This window comes from Hydra viridissima, unplaced genomic scaffold (genome assembly GCF_058129835.1).
Source record: "Hydra viridissima isolate aposymbiotic clone 2 unplaced genomic scaffold, HvirCarnegie_v1 scaffold_9, whole genome shotgun sequence".
NCBI classification, from domain to species: domain Eukaryota; kingdom Metazoa; phylum Cnidaria; class Hydrozoa; order Anthoathecata; family Hydridae; genus Hydra; species Hydra viridissima.
In genome coordinates, this window is record NW_028324308.1 from 6,450,001 (window position 1) to 6,470,712 (window position 20,712).

The following is a 20,712-nucleotide window of genomic DNA, read 5'->3' on the forward strand; positions in this document are numbered from 1 at the left end:
GGTTGCACCACATCACAATATATAAAATATTGCTATTATGTACATAGAAATGAAGATGCTAACGGCAAAGTGTCAAATTCTTCTCATGAATGTTACCGATTAGTTATCACTGAAATTGAAAATGTATGGCATAAATTCAGTTTTCCAACAATTGAAATAGACAATTTTCTTAAGAGTGAATAAACTGATAGAAAAAGCATCCATTCTAAATAAAATTTCAGGGCTTAGAAGAAATGATAAATTTTATACTAAATTGAAAGATTTTAACAACATGTTTGCAATAAACTGGCAATCACAGCAGATCATTATGGAATTTTTAGAAGTCACAAAGGCATCACAAAATAGATATGGCTATAAAAAGTGTCATAAACTTGTAATAAATATATATTGGAGTCCAGAGAAAAAACGCTTAAATTTGATTGGAAAGCACAATCGAAATGAGACATTTGTATAAAAATGGTAACAAATACAATTTTGTTTTTTGTAATAGATTTTCTTTAAATTATAGTATAAGTTTTTATTCGTTGCTTAAAAGGCTAATATATGTTAAAGAAGCATTTTTAATGTTATATCCCTTAAGACAATATTTTAATAGAACATTTTTGTAGTACAGCTAAATCATCATAATTATATGGTATAAAACACAATTAAGATGAAAGTTGCTTATACCCCACTTTTCTCTCTAAAATGTTAGCCCTACAGAGGCTAGCATAGACCTCGAAATTGCTATACATGCTACAGCAACTGCATACATATACATATATACTTATATATATTTATGTATGTATATGTATATATATGTAAATATACATATATAAAGATATACATACATACATACATATACACACACACACATACATACATACATACATACATACATACATACATACATACATACATACATACATACATACATACATACATACATACATACATACATACATACATACATAAATTGCGTACTCTTGTCGATCGTCTAGCTCCTACTTTTAAAGATATTGAATTTGTACAATAAAGTTATCTAAAATTTTCATTTAAACTATTAAATACTCAAAAATTCCATGAGCAAATAGAAATATTTTAAAAGTAAACATTAAAATATTCTGATTTGCTCATGGAATTTATGAATAGTTCTCAACGTCCAGTAAAATTTTGGAAAAAGAACTACGTTGTGAGCGTTAATAGGACTCAGACCAGCAATTTTCACTATTTCATAGCTTTCACAATCTGATATGAATGTCCAGCCGATACTTTTAACGCTTGTCCGTATATCATTTCTAATATTTTGTAGGAAACTCGGAACCTTTTTGTTTTATATTCTTTAATTGTTCCTAGAAAAGATTTTTAATCCGAGCTTAAATTAAAAATAGAAAACATCATTTTAACACTCAGTAACAGAAAAAGTTTAACTTCCATTGCAATAATCTATATAAACATAAAATGTAGAACATTCTTTACTATCATTTACGAATCAGTAGTTTGGTATTTATTGAGAAGTGTGCATGAGGAAATAAAACTTAATTAAAATGAGTCAATAATTAGATAAAATTATCCATTTTAAGAAAAAATATTTCAAAATACTATTGAAAGGAATAAAGTTTTTTTTGCAAAGGATTTCCAGCTAGGAACAAATAAACAATAACTTAAGTAACTTTTTTGAAAAACTCAAACACAATATCGTACATAACTTATATCGCACATAACTTATATAAAACTTCAAAATAGCAGGAAAAAGCCATTGATTTGAGAGTCTCAAATAAAAAGAACCTGTCATTTTGACTTGGTGCTAAAGCTTACCGTTTTTGTGTGTAACCAGTTCATATCGGTTCTTTATGCTTATAGACTTAATCAGTTGAAATATGGTAGTCTTCAATCATGAGACGAAAACAATTCTTTTTAATTGGATCTTCGTAAATCCTTTTAATGTCCAAATTTCTATACTACTGAAAAATTTCTCATTTTTGTCGTCTTCGCAACTTTAAAAAAATACCTCCTTTTTAGCGCGGGGCAAGCATTATAATTTCGTCATCTTTTTTTGTTATTCTGTATGCTCCTGGAGCTTGAATACAGAGCAGCACAATGGAGAATATCAAAGCAAGTACGGCAAGTCCGATTGCTCCATACAACAAGTAGAATACAAACCCTAACGTGGTAATTGGACTGCGTTCAACTTTATACAAACCCCAAAACAATGCGAAGCCACATGCAAAAGCTAAATAAACAGATTTTAATGTTTAATTTTTTTTTTTTTTTTTTTGGCGTAAAAAAGTTACAATAAAAGCGAAAGAAAAACAAACAAAAAAATGTTTATATAATGCAAAAAAGATAAAACGATCTTTCAATATACCTCCCAAACAAGCCACTACAGTTTCAAAAAGAATAAGACACTTTGATGGGTACTTTTGACAAATGCTGCATAAAAGTTTAACAAACGCTATACTCATAAAGCCAGCACATGCGCAGAGAGACAACAACAAAATATCCATATCTGTAAAAAAGAAAAAAAAAAAAAAAAAAAAAAAAAACGATAGTTCGCTATAAATCGCAGCTGCAGATCGATTGATAAAACTACATCATTATCTTTTAATAAATAATTATGGTGCGAAATAAATCTATTGGAGAAAATTATGTTCTAAAGTGTATCCTGTTTTATGGAATACAAAATGAAAAAGTTCAATCTTAGCTTGTATTGAGGTTACAGTGATTAAATATGTACTTAAGAAATATACATTAGAGTAAGAAAGGAATAGAAGAGCAACAGAACTTTATGAACGTAGCTTTATACACGAATCATATACAAAACCAAATCAATTATAAGATTAATTACACGAGAAATAACCTTTCGTTAAATGTAGATAAAATTACTGCTCGCCATATGCAAAAAGAAAGGCCTGCAAATTCGGCATTTACCACTGGGCCCCTCTCGTTTTTTTTTTTTCTTTTTATCTCAATCCATTATTGTAATTTCATCTTAATGTCGACATTCTCGGAAAACACCGATTTATTCTTTTATAAATGTAAGTTCGCAATTATTCCAATCGTTAAATACACTATATAGCATTGCTATATTAGCATGACTATGGGCAGGTATTTTTTTAAAATAGAAAAATATTATATTGAAAATTGTAATTATTTGCGAGACTATGACCCCTTGTAAAACATTTAGCTCTAGATAAGCCCACTTATGCAACCGCATATTTGGTAACTGCTATTTATAAATAGCTTTCAACTTTAGTTCGCAAAAACAAAAACAGTTGCTAAGTTCGTATTGAAATAAAATGTCAAAACTACCTTTATGAGAAGAAAACTCGAAAAGATTAGGATATCTCGTACAAGTGTAAGTGTCTTCTGTTATCATTTTTATGCATTCTCTCCACAATCCTATGATAAAAATGTAAGAGTATAGAAAAAAAATAAACGAAAAAGAACTCATTGAACGAATATCGCTGATATCAAATAAATCTTTTAGTTACCACAATTACAAATTTTTTAGTAAAAAATCAAAATGAAAATGAGAGCAAATTTTTTAATACCATTTGTCTTTTTGAGAAGTCCCAAATCGCTAATCCACCAATAATCTAAAGCTCCTGCAGTGGTTACCAGCCCTAGACAACCCAAGATGAAAAGTGCTGTGATGTACTGAATGAATCGAAAGAGACATTCCATGATGAGCAAAACGCAGAATCTTTTAAATATATATATTTATAAGTATATTTCTTTTTTAGAACCTAGAAGAAAAATTTTCTTTTACGTAAATAAATAGTGAATATGTTCTCTTGTTCACAAAATGTTGTATTGATGCCCGCACAATTTAAACATGTCGAACGATTTGAATCAGTTATTGAAAGATGGCAAATCATTCTAAAGTTTTATACTTTTTGGTTAACCCATTCAATCACACTTGCGATAAAATGTGAATGAAGATTGAAAGCGTAGAGCTAATCTATACTCGTGAATCTATACTCATGAATACGGATATTTTAGATCGTCACACTTCTGCGCGATTTTTAAAAAAAAATAGAAAGTAACGGATTTTTCAATCATCGCGTTGCAAATGTACATCTTTTACATTTTAAACTTTAATTTTTACTCCAGAACCTTTACAACTTTAACATGGTTTATAATTCTAATAAACTAAAATGGTATAAATAGTTATAATAGTAAAATTAATTTTTACTATTTTTTTCGCAGCAATTTTTTGCGTTTCATAACATACAAAAAGTAAAAATTGTAAATCAAGTTGGGCTTCTTTTTCCGAAAAGGTAAAAAGTAAACTTAGAATAAAGAAATTTTTTGCAGTTTATGTGCATAAACAGCAAGAGTTTCAGCTACCAGAACTGAGAAAGGATTTTATAAAAAAAAAGTGTCAATTTCTTGAACCAGTTTTTTAATTATGATGACTTCCAAATAAAAATTTCTCTAAATTTTCTTTCTAAACGTTTTAAATTTACGACATTTTTTCAATCTAAGATATATTTTCGTATCTAGAACGTAACATCTACTTATAACACAAATTAACTAATAACCTACAACGTCGTTGTATCTTCAACTTCGTATTCGCTATTTAAATAAACGATTTCTGAAAATTGACGAAAAAAGATTTTATGTTAAAAATTTACCAAACAACCGACTCCAAAAAGTCAATAAAAGCAAAAAAGCCAATAAAAAGTAACGCAAAATTGCAAAACGCCAGTTTTCTGTTTATAAAAGTTTTACGGCTAACTGTTCTAAATAGATATCTTAAAACAAGTTTATATTAACAACTTTTACTGTGACACGACGGTGAAGCGCTGCTTTTAACTGAGGAATGTTTGGTTCTTTTGTTTTATTGTTTAATTTTCAATACTTATTAACGTCGCCAGTCTCGATTTTTGTATAAAAATTTCAGCTTCACATTGGTGTTTTTTTTTTTATAAAAAGATTTGTAACAATGATAGCAAGAATAAAAATAATATTTAGAAATATTGCACCATACAAAACATGAATGCGTTTAATTATCATTACATTATATTATTATATTATGTTATCCAAATGAAACTGCCTTAGACTTGTCGCAGAATTGGAGGAGTCGGCGGCGGCGGTGACTTTTTTAGTAAGTCCGCGATCAGAATCAAATTAGAATTAACAATTACATTGTGTCTTCTTTTGTTAAGCAAATCAAAATTAATATATAACAGAAAAAATTTGTATATAGAAAAATTACAAATTTTGTAATTCATAGGTATTTTATAGTTGTGTAGTAAATAATGTGTTGCACTCTGTATAAAAGTCTAAATGAATGTGTTGCACTCTGTATAAAAGTCTAAATGAATGTGTTGCACTCTATATAAGTCTAAATGAATGTGTTGCACTATAAAAGTCTAAATGAATGCTTAACGTGATTTTTGATTACGAAGGTACCAGTAAAGAATAAAGATCCAAGATTATGCACCCAAAAATGATAGCATTTAACTGGGTTTAAAACAAATTATATTGAAATAGACATAATTAGGGACTTAGGTCCATCTAATCATTATGTTTCATAATATGTTTCATAAGGCAAAGACTAAAACCATGCACTCCCGCTTGTCATGGCCTAATTTTTACCATTAAAAATGTAAACCGAAAAAAAATGTAATTATAATTTTTTCGGAAAAAAAATGAAAGGAAAATTTACAGTTACGCACCACACCTGAAGTTACTAATGAACCTGTTTTTAAACATTATATATATATATATATATATATATATATATATATATATATATATATATATATATATATATATATATATATATATATATATATATATATATATATATATATATATATATATATATATATATATATATATATATATATATATATATATATATATAGTATTTACATATAAATTATATCATATTCAGAATCGGGTGAGCTGAGGCTTTTCTAACTTAAATACAGTGCTAAACAATTTTTTGGATTTAGTTCCATGTTTGATTTACAGACCTATGTTAAAAATGCCCCCAAACTAAACTCCGCGGCTCCAGTCATAAGTAGCGCAGTTAAGTATACTTATATTACGCTGTTTTTTAAAACCGTTTTTGGACTTTGATATTAATAATAAATCCAGAATTTTTGCCTTTCCAATTCGAAAAAATAAATAAATTTTTTCTTAGTGCAAGTTTTAACGATCAAATCTATGTTGTTTTTAATTGTAATATTATAACGGGCTTCAAGAACAAATAAAATAGATCACGTCAGACTGCCAGATCAGCAAGTAATGATTTTAATATTATTAATCTTAATCAGTTTAAAATTTCTATAAAATATTATTTCTTCCATAACAACATATTAAAAGATTTTAAACTTTTCTGATTCGCACAGAAAAACCAATTATTCGTTTAATCCGTGGAGCTATAAAAGTGTAATCTTTTATTTATAATATCCGGAGAACTTTCAATTAGCTTTTCGACGTAACAATTGGCTTAGGAAATATTTAAAACGTTCTCACTCGTAATGTCATCGTTTGAAAACCAGTTTTTATTTATTATATGAAATAGTTATTATCATTAAACTAGAATTATAATACCGATGGAAAATAGATGGAAATATCTAAATGCGTAGGGTTCAGAATCGTTTATACGTTAATGATCATGGGCAATTCTGTAACCATTGTACTGTCAATTTGCTTATTTTGTCATATAATCGCGTGTAAAGAAAAACGTTGGAAATTTCGACATTAAATTTTCATATAAGTTTTATAAATAATTTTTCAAAAGAAATTCCTATGAGTTTTCATATGTGATATAACGAATAAATAGTTTTTGAAAGACAACATAAACACCAGTGTTTACAAAGTAAAATATCAACCAAAGTTAAAAATGTATCTTTGTTTTTTATTTGCCTAAGCAAATATAGTACATTTAAAGAAATTTTGATGTAATTATGTATATTGCCAAATTATTCTGTATCTTTATGTACTTCGTTTCCTGATGCTTTAAACCTGACAAGTTTTAGAAAAAAAAATTCATAATAATATCACCTTATGCTGGTACCAAAAGCAATTTTAAATGTTCTGGTCCAATGTATTTGAAAAGAAGTTTCAGAAGCTTCTTATATTGAACTTGATGCTGCTTTACTTCTGTCTGCAATAAGCATCAGAGTCTCGGTACGGAAGGTATCGTGTAGTCACTAGAGCAGTCATTTTTTACAATACCCATCCTACGATACTGATACCGAATTGGCATCGTTCTTGGTAGGACGCATTTTTCCGATACCAACTTCGAAGTATCATTGATGGTAGAATCATACATACAAGAGTTCCGAGACTATGATACTTAGTCTGCAGTTTATTTTATAGAATTGACTAGATGTCATTACATGCGGCACTTAAGTGGTCCGTCTTGGTTGCTGTGTTATCAAACACCATACAGATTATATTATGTATGCAATTTGGCTTTTGGTTTTTCATGATTTGTTAATTCTGAACCTTTTTTCACCTACTATCATTAGCACTAGATGGTGAGTTTTGGTTAATGTCCAGTATTATTACTTTCTCACTGGTACCAACGTCTAAAATCACTTGGATTCTTTCTTTAGCATAACTTTTTTTAAGTACTTTGGGTAATTTTTGTGTAATGATTTTGTAGGTAGAAAAGCATACTTCAAAGTAGTTTTGTTTCTGCAAAGTTCTGCAGCACTACCATCATCTAATCCAAATATTTAAAAAGAATTTTAGTTTTTAGCCATTTTGGTAAATGTTTCTTTGCATTTAAAACTCAATAAAATAATTTGAAATATTTTCCTGTATTTTGCAGATTTGAAAAAACAGGGAGGCTTTGTGCGTTTTGTTTGATAAAACTATTATTCAGAATATCGTCTCTTAGTTCAATTAGTTTTGATATCTTACATCAATCACTGTATTGACCATTCTGAACATGAACATTCTGAACACAAGTATAAAAACTATAATATGTAATTAAATGTTTGTACTTACTAATGTCCTCCTAACTCACATTTCAACTCTGCCAAGTTGATTCAATTTATTTTCCGTTCTGGTAACAACCAAAAAAAATTATCGTCCACTCTAAACTGCGTTGATTGTTACGTATTTTCATGCTTTCGATTACAAAAACCAAAAAAAAAAAAAATTGGAGCTTTGAAGTTTGTAAGACTTCCAAACTCATTTAAAATGATTCTGGAGTACTAAATTGAAAACTGGTTTTCATAATTAGCTCTAGTTTTTCAAAATTCCGAAATTGTAATATAGAAAAAGCAATAATTTCATGGTATGTTTTTCCGTTACCTCAATTTTCTGGTGAAATCATTCTCTCTGCTCGTTACTCAAAACTTTTGAAAATCTGCCTTAATGTCTATTGAAAAATAAAGATTTCTGCTCTTTCTTGGACCAATGAATTAGGATTTTTCTAGCATTCTTTTAACAATCAAATTGTAATGACTAGGCAACTAATTTATTAATATTCATAAAATTTGAAACATTTTGTCATACTTTAGAACCATCATAAATATCAATCTTTTAATTTTTTATATTTACGCAATTTAAAAATATATATCGGAAGCATGCGCCATCTTCTTCCAATATTTTAACAAACTTTTCATTAAGAATAACTTAACATGCAGAAAACTCCTTTTGATAGTTCACTCGCAAGACTACTTGCTCCAAACGTCAAATATTCCCTCACTGGTAAATCTTTTTTATCCCAATGGCTCAGTGTATGTCTATAAAATGTATGTCAGTGTATTATTCTATAAAAGATAAAGCACGGGGGTACTTAATAAAAACTCCTTGTTTTCTAACAGAATGTTGTGTATTCCACACAACAACAATGTGTATTACACATAGCAACCACAAACATAAGCAATTATAAAAGATAACCAGTTCTAATACTATTCCAAAAAGATAATCCCATATTGTCAAAATGGGCTAAAACATTTTGCCAGAAGTAGGCATTCGATAGAAAGAATACCAGAGCTAATCAAGAAAATATATAAAGTTTTGAATTCAGCACGCCAAAATTGCTAAAAAATAGTTTCAGAACAGTCCACATTAAATGTGTTGGTCTGTGTTACCCGATGAAAGTTTCTTTTTTGCTTCCGTAAAATTGGAACCATAAAATTCAAAAAGTAAATGTAGTCATATTTTCAAAATATATCACTATCAACTGATTAAAAATATATATATATATATATATATATATATATATATATATATATATATATATATATATATATATATATATATATATATATATATATACTTTTTAAAACTTAACACATAAACTTTAGTACAACAACTTCAAAAGAAAAGCCAACGTTTATTTTTTTTGCATCATTGAAAACCCCGATATTCTTAGAATAACCAACCGAAAGTGGGTGATCCTGAATGACCTTTCTATTATTTTGAATTGAAAGTTTATGTTCAAATAGAGTTCGTAAACTTTTAATGCTCTGCCACGGAAATATTTTCAATTCTCTCATAATGTTTGAATTTTTTACAAAAAAAAATTTGTTTTTAAGTATAATTTAAGTTTGGCAAAAATAAATGTTAGCCATATTTTGTAAAACAATAAATATAGTATATAAATATAGCATATAAATATGGCATATAGATATAGCATATAAATCTAGCATATAAATCTAGCATATAAATATAGCATATAATTTACACTGGGGAAAAAAATATTTGTTGAATTCTTACCTTCTTTGAGGTAAATTAAAATTTGCTGTCAGATATTTTTCTGAAAGCTGCACATTTTTTGCAATGTCATATTTTTGGTTCTTACAAAATTTAGACAATTTACAAACTTTTATCATTGGAAATTTTAAATTGTTAATGCGATCTGAACAACAGTTTTAATCATTTTTCACGTAATATTTTAAAGAATTAAATAAGGAAGGAAAAATAAATCAAAAAATTTATTATAAATACACATAAAAAAATACTATTTAAATGACTGAACCTAATTTAAAGTGGACGCGTTACCGTGGATTCACGAAGAAAGTTACTGTAACACCTGTTAACTTGAACAATCCTTTTAACTCCAACCATTTATTGTATGGAGCATGCGTAATGAGTGCGATGGATAATAAGAGTAAGACAAAATTATGACTCACATTTTGCAAAGATTCACAATACATAAATTTTGTAACGTTTTAAAAAAAATTTTCGATAAACTGGATAATTTTGCAGCTTTTAAAAAACTTGATTGATGCAAAAAAAGTGTGTTGGAGGAGGGAGGCGATAATCATTGATACTAAACAGTGTTTTAATGTGTTTGTCACAAAGACCTTGGTAGCGCTCCTATATTATCTTAAAATCCTAAAGTTGACCAATCTTAGATCCATATGAATGATCCAATTTTGCTCACGATATTTCAATGTCAATTAGTGGCTTTGATCTCGCGCGGAATGTCTAACTGGGGCAGCGTTAAAAATATTGCAGGTTAAACAAAGGTACGCATTTGAGCTTCTGTTAAGCTGTTAAAGCATTTTAGGCTTCTATTCAGAAACTATTAACAGTTTCCATTCTGTTTAATAATGCAATCGTTTAGTCTGAAAGAAGACCTGAATTATCAAGATAGTAAACAAATAGTTAACCTTCAGAAAAAAAGTAACAAAGCTGTCTCGTTTTATTTATTTTGTTTACGCTTTTATCTGCTATATAAATAAATAAAAAAAAAGCTTATGACCCTTCTTGATCATACAGTATGTGCGTTTTTAATTCTCTACGGTTTCATATCGATCCTTATTTTTGTGTATTTTTAAACCCCAGAGACCTGTACTTGAAATTGTGTTACAACCTAAATATTAGTTATAGACCTATATTATTAATTTACCTCTTAATTTATAGATGGGCTGAGATAAAAGGTTTACTTTATTTTTCCAATATGTCTCGGCCCATGCTGCGCTGCAGGGTTCGAAGAAATGCAAAAAAGGAAGAAAATCAAAAGAAAAAAATCTAGCTCTGTCAGTTCCTCTGCCAGTTTTTCAGCAGCAACCAGCTGGTCGTGACATTAGTTCAGTTTACGATATACGTTGAATTAGTAGTAAAAAATTCCTTTCCTCATTCTGTCTTCTGTAAGCCAGATACGCTAGGTTTACTAGGTAAAATGGCAAAAAATTAAAAGTTAAGTTCGATACAGTGGGTTGCATAAATATAGTCACTAGTTTTTTTATGGGAAATTTTTTTTTTTCAAAATAATCTTTGAAACCAACAAATTAATACGATTAAAACCGTATTACATGTTTTAATTAATTGATTCTCTACCAAATGGTATATAATTCGAACTCGTTAGGCAAACCAGTCTTGAGTAATTATTAATTTAATTAGAACATACTTGTATTTCTAATGTAGCAAAAAAATAGAGTCAACTAAAATCATCTAACGACTTAAGTTGAAATATCTCAACGAAATGTTATCCGAGCAATCTAAAATTTGGTGTTTGATCTCTTTCGAACTATATAAATATTCTTGCGAAAATAAAACTAAGTTATCATTTTCATATCTTGAGTTATTCGCATTGGTAGTTATTTGGTATAGTAAAAAGACAAAAATGGGCAGAAAAGCTGTTTCAGCTTTCAAATCGCTAGTCAAGATTAATCATCAAGAGGCTGGCTGGTAAAAAGCTCAAAGAGCGTTTTTGTGTACCAAGGATAGAAGGCGGAGGAGGATCAGTCGGAATATGGGGATGCTTCTCCCATAAAGGAACATGATCATACAACAGTTATAACGGCAGAATTAACCAGTACAACTACAAAGAGACTCTCGAAAGTAAACTTTTGCCAACAGCTAGAGCTTTTTACGGAAGACGATGGATTTTTCAGCGCGATGGCGCAACGGCTCACACTGCAATCTCGGTTAAAGAGTGGCTTGATCGGAAAAACAAAGCGGTAATGTCTTGGTCAATTTGTTCTACAGATCTCAACCCCATCGAGTACATTTGGGCTTGAATAGACAAGAGATTGGTCAAAGAGAGCATAGCCAATGTTGCGCAATTACAGCAGGCCTTAGAAAAGCTTTGGAAAGAATTTCCAAAAGAATTATGCATCCGACTAGTTGAATCCTATGCCTAGACGTGTTCATGCATGTGTGAAAGTTCGTGGTGCGCATACAAAATATAAAAATGCACCCTGACTATATTTTTTTTCCGTTTTTTGTTTGTTTTTTTTTAACAGTTGTATATATTTCTCATAAAATAGTATTTTATGAGAAATATATACAACTGTTAAAAAAAGTATTATTATAATTCTTTTTTTGAAAAAATTTTTTTTCTAAATTTAGTTTATAAAACCACTATTAATAAAATTTAAAACAATTTAAATTATTAACTTTGTTTGCTTTAAATTAAAAAAAAAAAACATAAAAAAAATCATATTAAAAATCAACTAACTCTATGTTTATGCAACTCACTGTAGTTCGATGTCTGGTAATACAAAAAGCTGAAGGAGAAAAATCAGCTCTTAAAAACTGATTAAAAAGGCTTTTTGTATATTTAAAAATGGACGTACAAGTTTGAGAACGAATTGCTTGGGGGAAATGTAATATTTATCGATGCCAATAATAAACCTTGTACACGTATAATAGCGAGTACCTTCATAAATTTGTTAAAGATATTCTGGAAGAGTATGAAGTTGAAAAACGTCATGTGTTGTGCATTGTCACAGATAATGTCTCAAATATAATAACCACACTTAGGAAATTAAATATTGAGCTAGAGGAAACTGAAGAAAGTAAATTAGAAATTCATTTTCTTCAGTTTCCTCTAGCTCAATATTTGAGAGAGAGAGAGAGAGTTGCATATATTGGATGATTAAACGCATTTAAAGCTAAAACCAGTTCTTATTGATAAAGCAAGTTCACAAGTTAGGTTATTAAATGTGTGTGGAGAAATGTGGAAAATCTAAAAAATGTTAACGGACGAACAAAAAATCAAGGAAAAGGATGTAAGATGTGGTATAGCTATCAGAATAAAGAAACCAGGACCACAAATTACAGCTGTAGCAGAAATCGAGAGGATTTCATCTCCTTCTACTAACACTTCGGATAACGAGTTTAACTTTGAAAAAGTTATAGATGAAGAACTCTGTGGAAACCTCATTTTGGATCCGAGCAATTAGCAAGTTGGTGTTACTGCTCCCCTTAGTGTTTTGGTTTTTTCTTATTAATGGGTTCAAAACTATAATTTCTCAGTTCTTTGTAACTAAGCAACATGAATGAAAACAATTTCGGTCCTGAAACTTCACTTTTTGTGATCAGGATGACGAATTTCAAAGTTTGGCTTTTACATAATATAATACAAGGTACTATTAATTTTCTAGTAAGCTAAGAATCTTGGCGAAGGTTTCATTTCAAAAACGTCTTTGGTAAAATAAAGAAAACATGTGAAAGCAATACAAAATAACAATAGAAAACCATCAGCTTAAGAGACACTAAAGGCAGTGAAGAAGAATATGATCTTGCTGAAGTGGTGGCTGGCAAAAATGCTCACTATCCACTATACAAAAAAAAAAAGACTGGCCTGAAAGGACTGAGTTCTTGGTGGAAAGGTACAATGTCCAATATGAGCCATTTGGTGAATCCTCAAGAGATTTTATTTCCTCTCTATTAGACATCAAATTAGGGATGATGAAGCAATTTGTTACAGGTCTTGACAAAGACTCTACGGCCTTAAACCATCTTCAAGACTTCTTTCCCAAATTATCAGAGGTAAAGGTGAAAGCTGGTGTCTTCCTTGGACCATAAGTTAAGAGGTTAATAGAATTTCCAGAGAAGCTTACAAGGAAGGAGAAGAAAGCCTGTGAAAGTTTTATTGGTGTGGTACAAAGGTTTCTTGGCAATAACAAGGTTGACAATTATGAGGACTTCGTTGAGACCTTGGTTAAAAGCTATTGCATATTGGGATCTTACAACGAAAGTATGGTAGAAGACTACATTTGGTGACTTGTACGAGAAGATATTAAATTATACACTCGCAAATCTAGAAAAATTGTCCATTTTTAACATTATAAAGTTGTTTTAGACAGAGAAAAGTAAAACAACGAATTTTAAAAAATTTCTTCATTTTATATCCAAAAGTCAGCAAAAATGAGCTGCTTTTTGACAAATACTCAACTTGTACCCTGATATTATGAAAGTTGTTGCAAGTATAATTGTTGCATTGACCCGAACTTAAGTTAGCGTAGAGTAACTATTTTTCTATTTTTGAAAGAAAACTTGCTTGGAAGGCAATTTGTTTTTAAGGACACACTGTAACTTATAGCTGAATAAGTTAATTTTGAGTTTTTTCTTATTATTTTTAAGAAGTAAAGTTTAAATATAAAAGTTACACATTAAAAATTTTAATTTTGTTTATAGTGTAGCTACTATGCAGGTAAGATAAAAGTATCATTATAAAAAGAAATATAATTTAATTTGGAAGATAAAATTTAAAACGAGTTTAAACGATTTTAAATGAACCCTGGTCCACTATTGAGTTTAAAAAGTGATATTAGTTTTTAATTTTCATAAAAATGGAATTCTCAAAATTAGATCCAGTTAGTTTCTAAGAGTCATTACTAATAGTATCTAGGATTTAGCTTCATATTTTTACTCTAAATTCTAATGTAGCTTAAGATTAAGAACTATGAAAAGTATGAAGGATACGATCAAATTTGAAACTTTTGTTTAAAAAATTTATTTTACGAAGAGCCTAAGCCATTTAATTCTATTTCTTCCATTTTAATTCCAATTTAACTATTGTATTAAATGATCACCAGAATTTTTATGCTTATTTATTATTTTTAGATTTTAGACTAGAATTCGTTATCTTAAAAAAAATGGAAACCGAAGCCATTTTTCTTCGGGGTCTCAAACTCTGCTCTAAAGTGGTCAATTATAAGAGCCAGCACACCACTACTCTTAAGGGACATCCATGTTTATAAATTATCTATAAATTTAATAAAAAGATTGATTTTTACTTAGAACATCGAAGATAATCAAACATTTTGGAACAAAATCATCATCCGAAGCATTATTGTACAAAAGCCATTTACATTGGAATAAACAGAAGCGTCTAATTAAAAAAAAATCAATACAAAAAGAATATTTAAGTAGATAAAAACACATCATAAAAAAAAAACAAAAAAAAAAACATGCTTCTCCTAAATTTACAATAAAAGGAAATGCCTTTTTAAAATTGAATACGTCACTTTTTTCACAGGAGTATATCAAAATATTTAGTAAATAAATTACGTTAGAAAATGTCTATATTCAATGTATCAAAGTTCAAACATTTTAACATATCAAACAAAATTAACCTACACCTTTATAAAAAATAACCAAGATATATTTATACTACCTTTCACAGAGCAACCGTTTCATTTGTGACTCAATAAATATTCACATATTTAAGAAGAAACGGACCTTACAGTAGCTCAATCATTAAATCAGGATGTAAATGCCACAGTGCAAAAGCGTAATAGTTAACAAACGGACGTCATTAGATTTCCAAACAAAAGCGCAGTAAAAACGAAAATCTGTATCATAAAACATCCGACGCACGTTAGCGCATAAAAAAAAAACGTTTTATAATTGACAGCTTGAAAACGATCAGTATAAATACCAGAACTCTCGTTATAAATAGTTTTTATGACTTCCATTTAAATATGACGACTTTACGATTTAGCAATTATATTTATGATACCAGACAACAATGCCAAAATAAAACCAAGCCATCCGAGCCCAAATGAATACCCATAATTCAAAACGATCTCTCTGAGATCAGGTCGATCTGAAGGTAAACTGTTCAACTTTGCCCATACCTATAAATAAAAGCTCTTCTCAATGGTTATGTTAATAAATAACACCAAAAATCAAATTCTGTTTCTAATTCTAAAAGTCCAAAAATGAGTTAAGATATTTTGAAAATACTATAATATATTAGAAGTAATAATAATCAGTAACACCATAGACAGACATTAGTATCTTTAGGGAATTATTATAAAGTTACTTAAGTTCAATCTGTTTATCTAGAAATCTTTATCAGATTATTATTATTTTCTTTTTTTACTGCTATTTATGAAACAATATGTATAGAAGTAAATACATCAAGAAAAATAGAGAAGAGAATTTCAAAGTGTAAATCAAACATCTTTTTCTTATCACTTGGAAAAAAATAAAAATCATTTTTCAGAGTTATTTAGGTATGGATAGTCTCCTCAAAATAAAACTTAATACATTTAAAAACATTTCAGTATTTTAAATATTTTAGAATTCTTTTTAAATAACACATATTTTAAAATAATATATAGTATTAAATAACTGATTAAAAAAAAAATCTAATTTAGTTAAAGTGTTTTTGACATTATAATTTATAGTAAGAGCAAACCTGTGCCCAACTGTTTGCCCATGTGGGAGGCAGTTTTTCAGGAAAATAAAGAGCTTCTTTCATGGCTGATGCCACACCAAATGTGGCCAAACCCAAGAGTGAGAATAATGCTGGAAAAATTTATAATCAAATTAAACCTTGATTAATTTCAAGAATTACTGATGTATGTTTACAACACTGAAATAACTTTTCAATACACATTTTAAAAGTTACAATACAAATACATCTGAAATTAACTAATTAGGTTTACAAATAAAATTTAAAAACCTTTTGTATGTCAAAGAACATAAAAAAAGGAAAAAAAATCATACTTGCTAAGAACATCAATAAGGCTGGTATTATCATTGGTGTAGATGGTGGTTTATCATTAAGATGCTTAACTGGAGGAGCAGTAGCCAAAGTTTTAAATCCAATTAAGAAAGCAAATATATTAAACAAAACAGCTATAATCATAAATGCACGGACAACTTGGAACCAACCTATCAAATGAATACAAAAAATACAATTTCTAATGATATTATAGAACTTTGTAGCCATAAATTCCCTTAACAAAACTTTATCTTAACTTAGTAACACTTAAAACATAAAGCATCTTGATTGCAAACTATCAGATGTTTTAAATAATATATAAATAAATACCACATACTTGGTGCTTGATTTGCAAGTGAACTCAAACAATCATGGTCAACTGTTGCACCAAATATAATATCTCTACAAATTCTCCACAATCCTATTGTAGTATTAACCATCATTCTGCTTTCTGAATCCATTCTCCATCCAGTACTCATTGTTGAAATCAACAAGAATGTGAGGGCAAAAGACATGAAAGTCAATGTCAGTACTCGAAATTTGAGATCCATTATATGATCTTAAATATAAAACAGTTTAATTTCTTTTATTTACACTAATGCATTTATTTCACATGGAATATCACTTGTATACACTGACAATTAATTAAAGAAATTATGATAAAAGCGCTCAAAATAACTAAAAAAAAATTTTTTCTAAATAATAGAATGTAAATTTTCTTTGTAGAAAGATATTTAGAAAGAAAAATATTTAAAAAATGAATGCAGATGAGTAAACATTGCTTAAAAAGAAGCTTGGAAGGAATTAAATGGTTATTACTGTTAGGGGGTCAAAATCAACAATTAAAAATTACTTTGCAACACTTTTTTTTACTATATGAAGTTGAATACAAAATGTACATAAATTTCACTTGCGTTGTATTTTGACTTAAAGTGTAACTTATTAACAGTAACCTAAAGCTATTATTTTCTTGTTTTCTATGATTAAATCTCAAGATTTATTGGTTATTTTATTTAGTTTACAAACAAAACAAAAATCTAATACGAATGATGAAAGACAATTAAACAGAAATCGATAAAGTTTTCCTGCTAAGTATAACTTTCCGAGCAAGATTATCATAGCAAGAAACAAAATATTTTAAACTTACTATTTATTTCTCAACTGTAGGACCTTCTCTTTTCCACTTATTTGATATACTTGTTTTAATTTAAAAACAAAACAAAACAATAACAATAATAAAAATAAACTGCAATTACAAAGAAAAAGAACTGGCACAAAAATGTATCTTACGACACACACCAAAAAATTACTTTACAATAAAATATTTAGGCACATTGAATTTAGAAGGTTAAGAATTTTCTAACTAATATCATTTTCTGTAATTCTGTATTGTGTTAAAACAAAAAAAAGATAAAAAAAAAAGAAGTTATACATTTATAGCACAATTTTAATACTAGTGCACATTAGTGCTTATCTAATTTTATCAATATTTTTGTTTTTAAAAAATTGGATTAGAAATGCTTAATAGCACCATTGCCAAGTATCTTTTTATCATAATACATTTTTGAACATGTTGCAAACAAAAAGCATTTTCCTTTAGTTAGGGAAACAAACTTTGATTTTAAAACATATCAACTAGAACTTTTTTTATCAATAATATATATATATATATATATATATATATATATATATATATATATATATATATATATATATATATATATATATATAAATTGATTATATACAAGTATATAATTATGATGTATTATTACATTTTTTGTACATTTAAGAAAACTAAAGTATATGGTAGAAGATGTAGATATGGTAGAAGATGTGGATTTGGTAAATTTACAAGGAACAACACATCTAGTTATAGGTAACTAGATGTCTTTCCTTGGAAATTTACAGAGACATAAATTCCATTGAGTAAACCTCGTCAATCAAGTGAAGTTACAATAGCTTAAGATTCAACTTAATTTTTAAAAACATTTATGGTTAAATGCGAAAAGAGTTATGTATTAACTTAAACTATGAAGATAAAGAGTACATACTTATTATAAGTATTAGAATAATACTAAATCTAGTTTATATATTCCGAAGTTCAAAATCATAAAAATAAAAAAGACCAAAGTTAAACTTTCCAAAATCAGAATCTATAATGCTTGAATATTGTTAAGTGAAATACAACTTCGTTATGCTGAATAGGAGTTTCTCCAATGATGATAATTCATCAACAATTACTCCTTTTGAAATCCACGGCCGTCTAGGACCCAGACTCTCATTTTCTCGTGTAATCATTAACTTTTAAAAAAGTTCAATTTTCTTTCAGAAAGTAGCGTAAGAACAGAAAAGATTTCTTATACCATTTTCTTGTTTTTAATAGTTCTCTAGAAATGCAGATTTAAATAGCAACGCCATTAATTTTTATTTTGATTACATTTCTAATAGCATATTTATTATACATACTTTAACCAGGCAATTAAGACTCAAGGTTATCACAACAGATTGTTTATAAAAGCAATAGTTTACTTATCAATGCGTTTTATATTAAATTTTTTTTAAATACTAGAATTTTATATTCAATAAAAAAAATTCAAGTTTTTTAAGCAATATGACCTGCAAAAAGTTAAGGTTAAAATCTTGTTGAAACTTTTATTGCGCATTTACTTTATAAATATAGTTAATTTCGGTCATATTAAAATAACTAAATCTGTATCTTAATGTTCAAAGGTTTGATCTGCAATAAAATAATGCCTCCCCCTTCCCCCACCTCCCTTCCTTTTTTTTTTTTTTTTTACCTAGGATACTGAAAGTGAATTATACATTGAAACAGTTTATTTAGACCAAATAAAAAAACGAGTATATGTAAAATAACGAAATAATTAAATACTAAACAGCTTACAGGATAAACTTAAATGAGCTAAATAACTTGCTACAAAAAACAAATCATTCGTTGTCATTCAATCGATTTCTTATAGGAAGCTTTTTTTTTTTTTTTCTTTTTGGTGATTAATAGTAAGACAGGCGTGCTTAGTATGTGGTGAACTTTTAAAACCCTAGAACGCATGTGTATTCTGTATACGTAGAATAGAAATATATAACACTTAGATAAAATTGTAGGTGTAATATAAAAGAAGCGTTTTTTCTATGAAGAAAAATCAGAAAAAAATTGTAATAAATAAGTGTCGCTTTATAGGTTCTGCCTTTTAAAAAAGCAAACACTATATGATTTTTGTAAATAATTTCAAGCCCCTAACACACCGTAGCGGAAATAATTTATTTTTAAAAAATGTCTACCAGAAGCTGTTTGTATTTTCGAAACTTACATTCTATGGACAGTTACAACCTTGATTTTTAAAATATTCTATCAACGTCCAAAAAAATAAAATAGATTTTAACAGACAGGTCCAAGATTTTTGGTGTTTAAGATAAGTAACTTCTAGAGATGGTACAAACTTTAAATTTTTTTATTCATAATTGTGTCAAATAAAAATATATTACAAAAAACGACGATGATCGAAACCTGGGAACAATATTAATCAGAAAATTCGGTCACCCAGCCCCAAGTGTGGCTGGAATAAAAAAAAAATATCCTCTATTATCATAAACTTGATCGAAATTTCTTCTGAAAAAATGAAGTATCAACATAAAAAAATATTATCTCAGACTTTGATCGTAATGATTTTTTATTAAACACTTTTATTTGAATCAGTATGAACAAAGTTAAAATTCTGCACCACTTCTGGAAATTGCCTTGAATAAAAAATCTTGAATAGCAGAAAATCTAGGAATTGATTGTATGGTACTCAATTGTTTTTCAGTTAGAGAATGATTTAATTGACATAAATAAATGTTTACATATATTTAATTAAATTTGGAGTCAATGATAATTTCCGAAAGATATATATACATGTTATACTTTTTTAATTTTAAAGTAAAACTGTTTAAAAGAAGGTTTTTCGGAAGTTGTAACCATGGCTTTAAGCAGGCATTGCAGAAAATCTTTAAGGCTACTGGAAACTTTGCATTAAGCATGGGAATTTCGGCCTTCGAAA

General features: G+C 28.3%; 2 protein-coding genes across 2 annotated transcripts; both read right to left on the reverse strand.

Annotated features, from left to right (window-relative positions):
• Positions 1 to 1,648: 1,648 nt before the first annotated feature.
• On the reverse strand, positions 1,649 to 3,763 carry LOC145186017 (uncharacterized). The gene is made up of 4 exons (XM_080062062.2): positions 3,534 to 3,763; positions 3,292 to 3,381; positions 2,348 to 2,488; positions 1,649 to 2,212 (listed from the first exon to the last, which is right to left on the reverse strand). Exons 1-4 carry the CDS (start codon positions 3,664 to 3,666, stop codon positions 1,998 to 2,000), a joined length of 579 nt encoding a protein of 192 aa, XP_079918188.2. The 5' UTR covers positions 3,667 to 3,763; the 3' UTR covers positions 1,649 to 1,997.
• An 11,201-nt stretch (positions 3,764 to 14,964) lies between these two features.
• LOC145185555 (uncharacterized) lies at positions 14,965 to 17,961 on the reverse strand. Its single transcript, XM_080061497.2, has 5 exons — positions 17,805 to 17,961; positions 16,995 to 17,216; positions 16,660 to 16,827; positions 16,349 to 16,458; positions 14,965 to 15,782 (listed from the first exon to the last, which is right to left on the reverse strand). The coding sequence occupies exons 2-5, from the start codon at positions 17,206 to 17,208 to the stop codon at positions 15,636 to 15,638; spliced, it is 639 nt and encodes a 212-aa protein (XP_079917623.2). The 5' UTR covers positions 17,209 to 17,216; positions 17,805 to 17,961; the 3' UTR covers positions 14,965 to 15,635.
• Between the last annotated feature and the right edge of the window lie 2,751 nt (positions 17,962 to 20,712).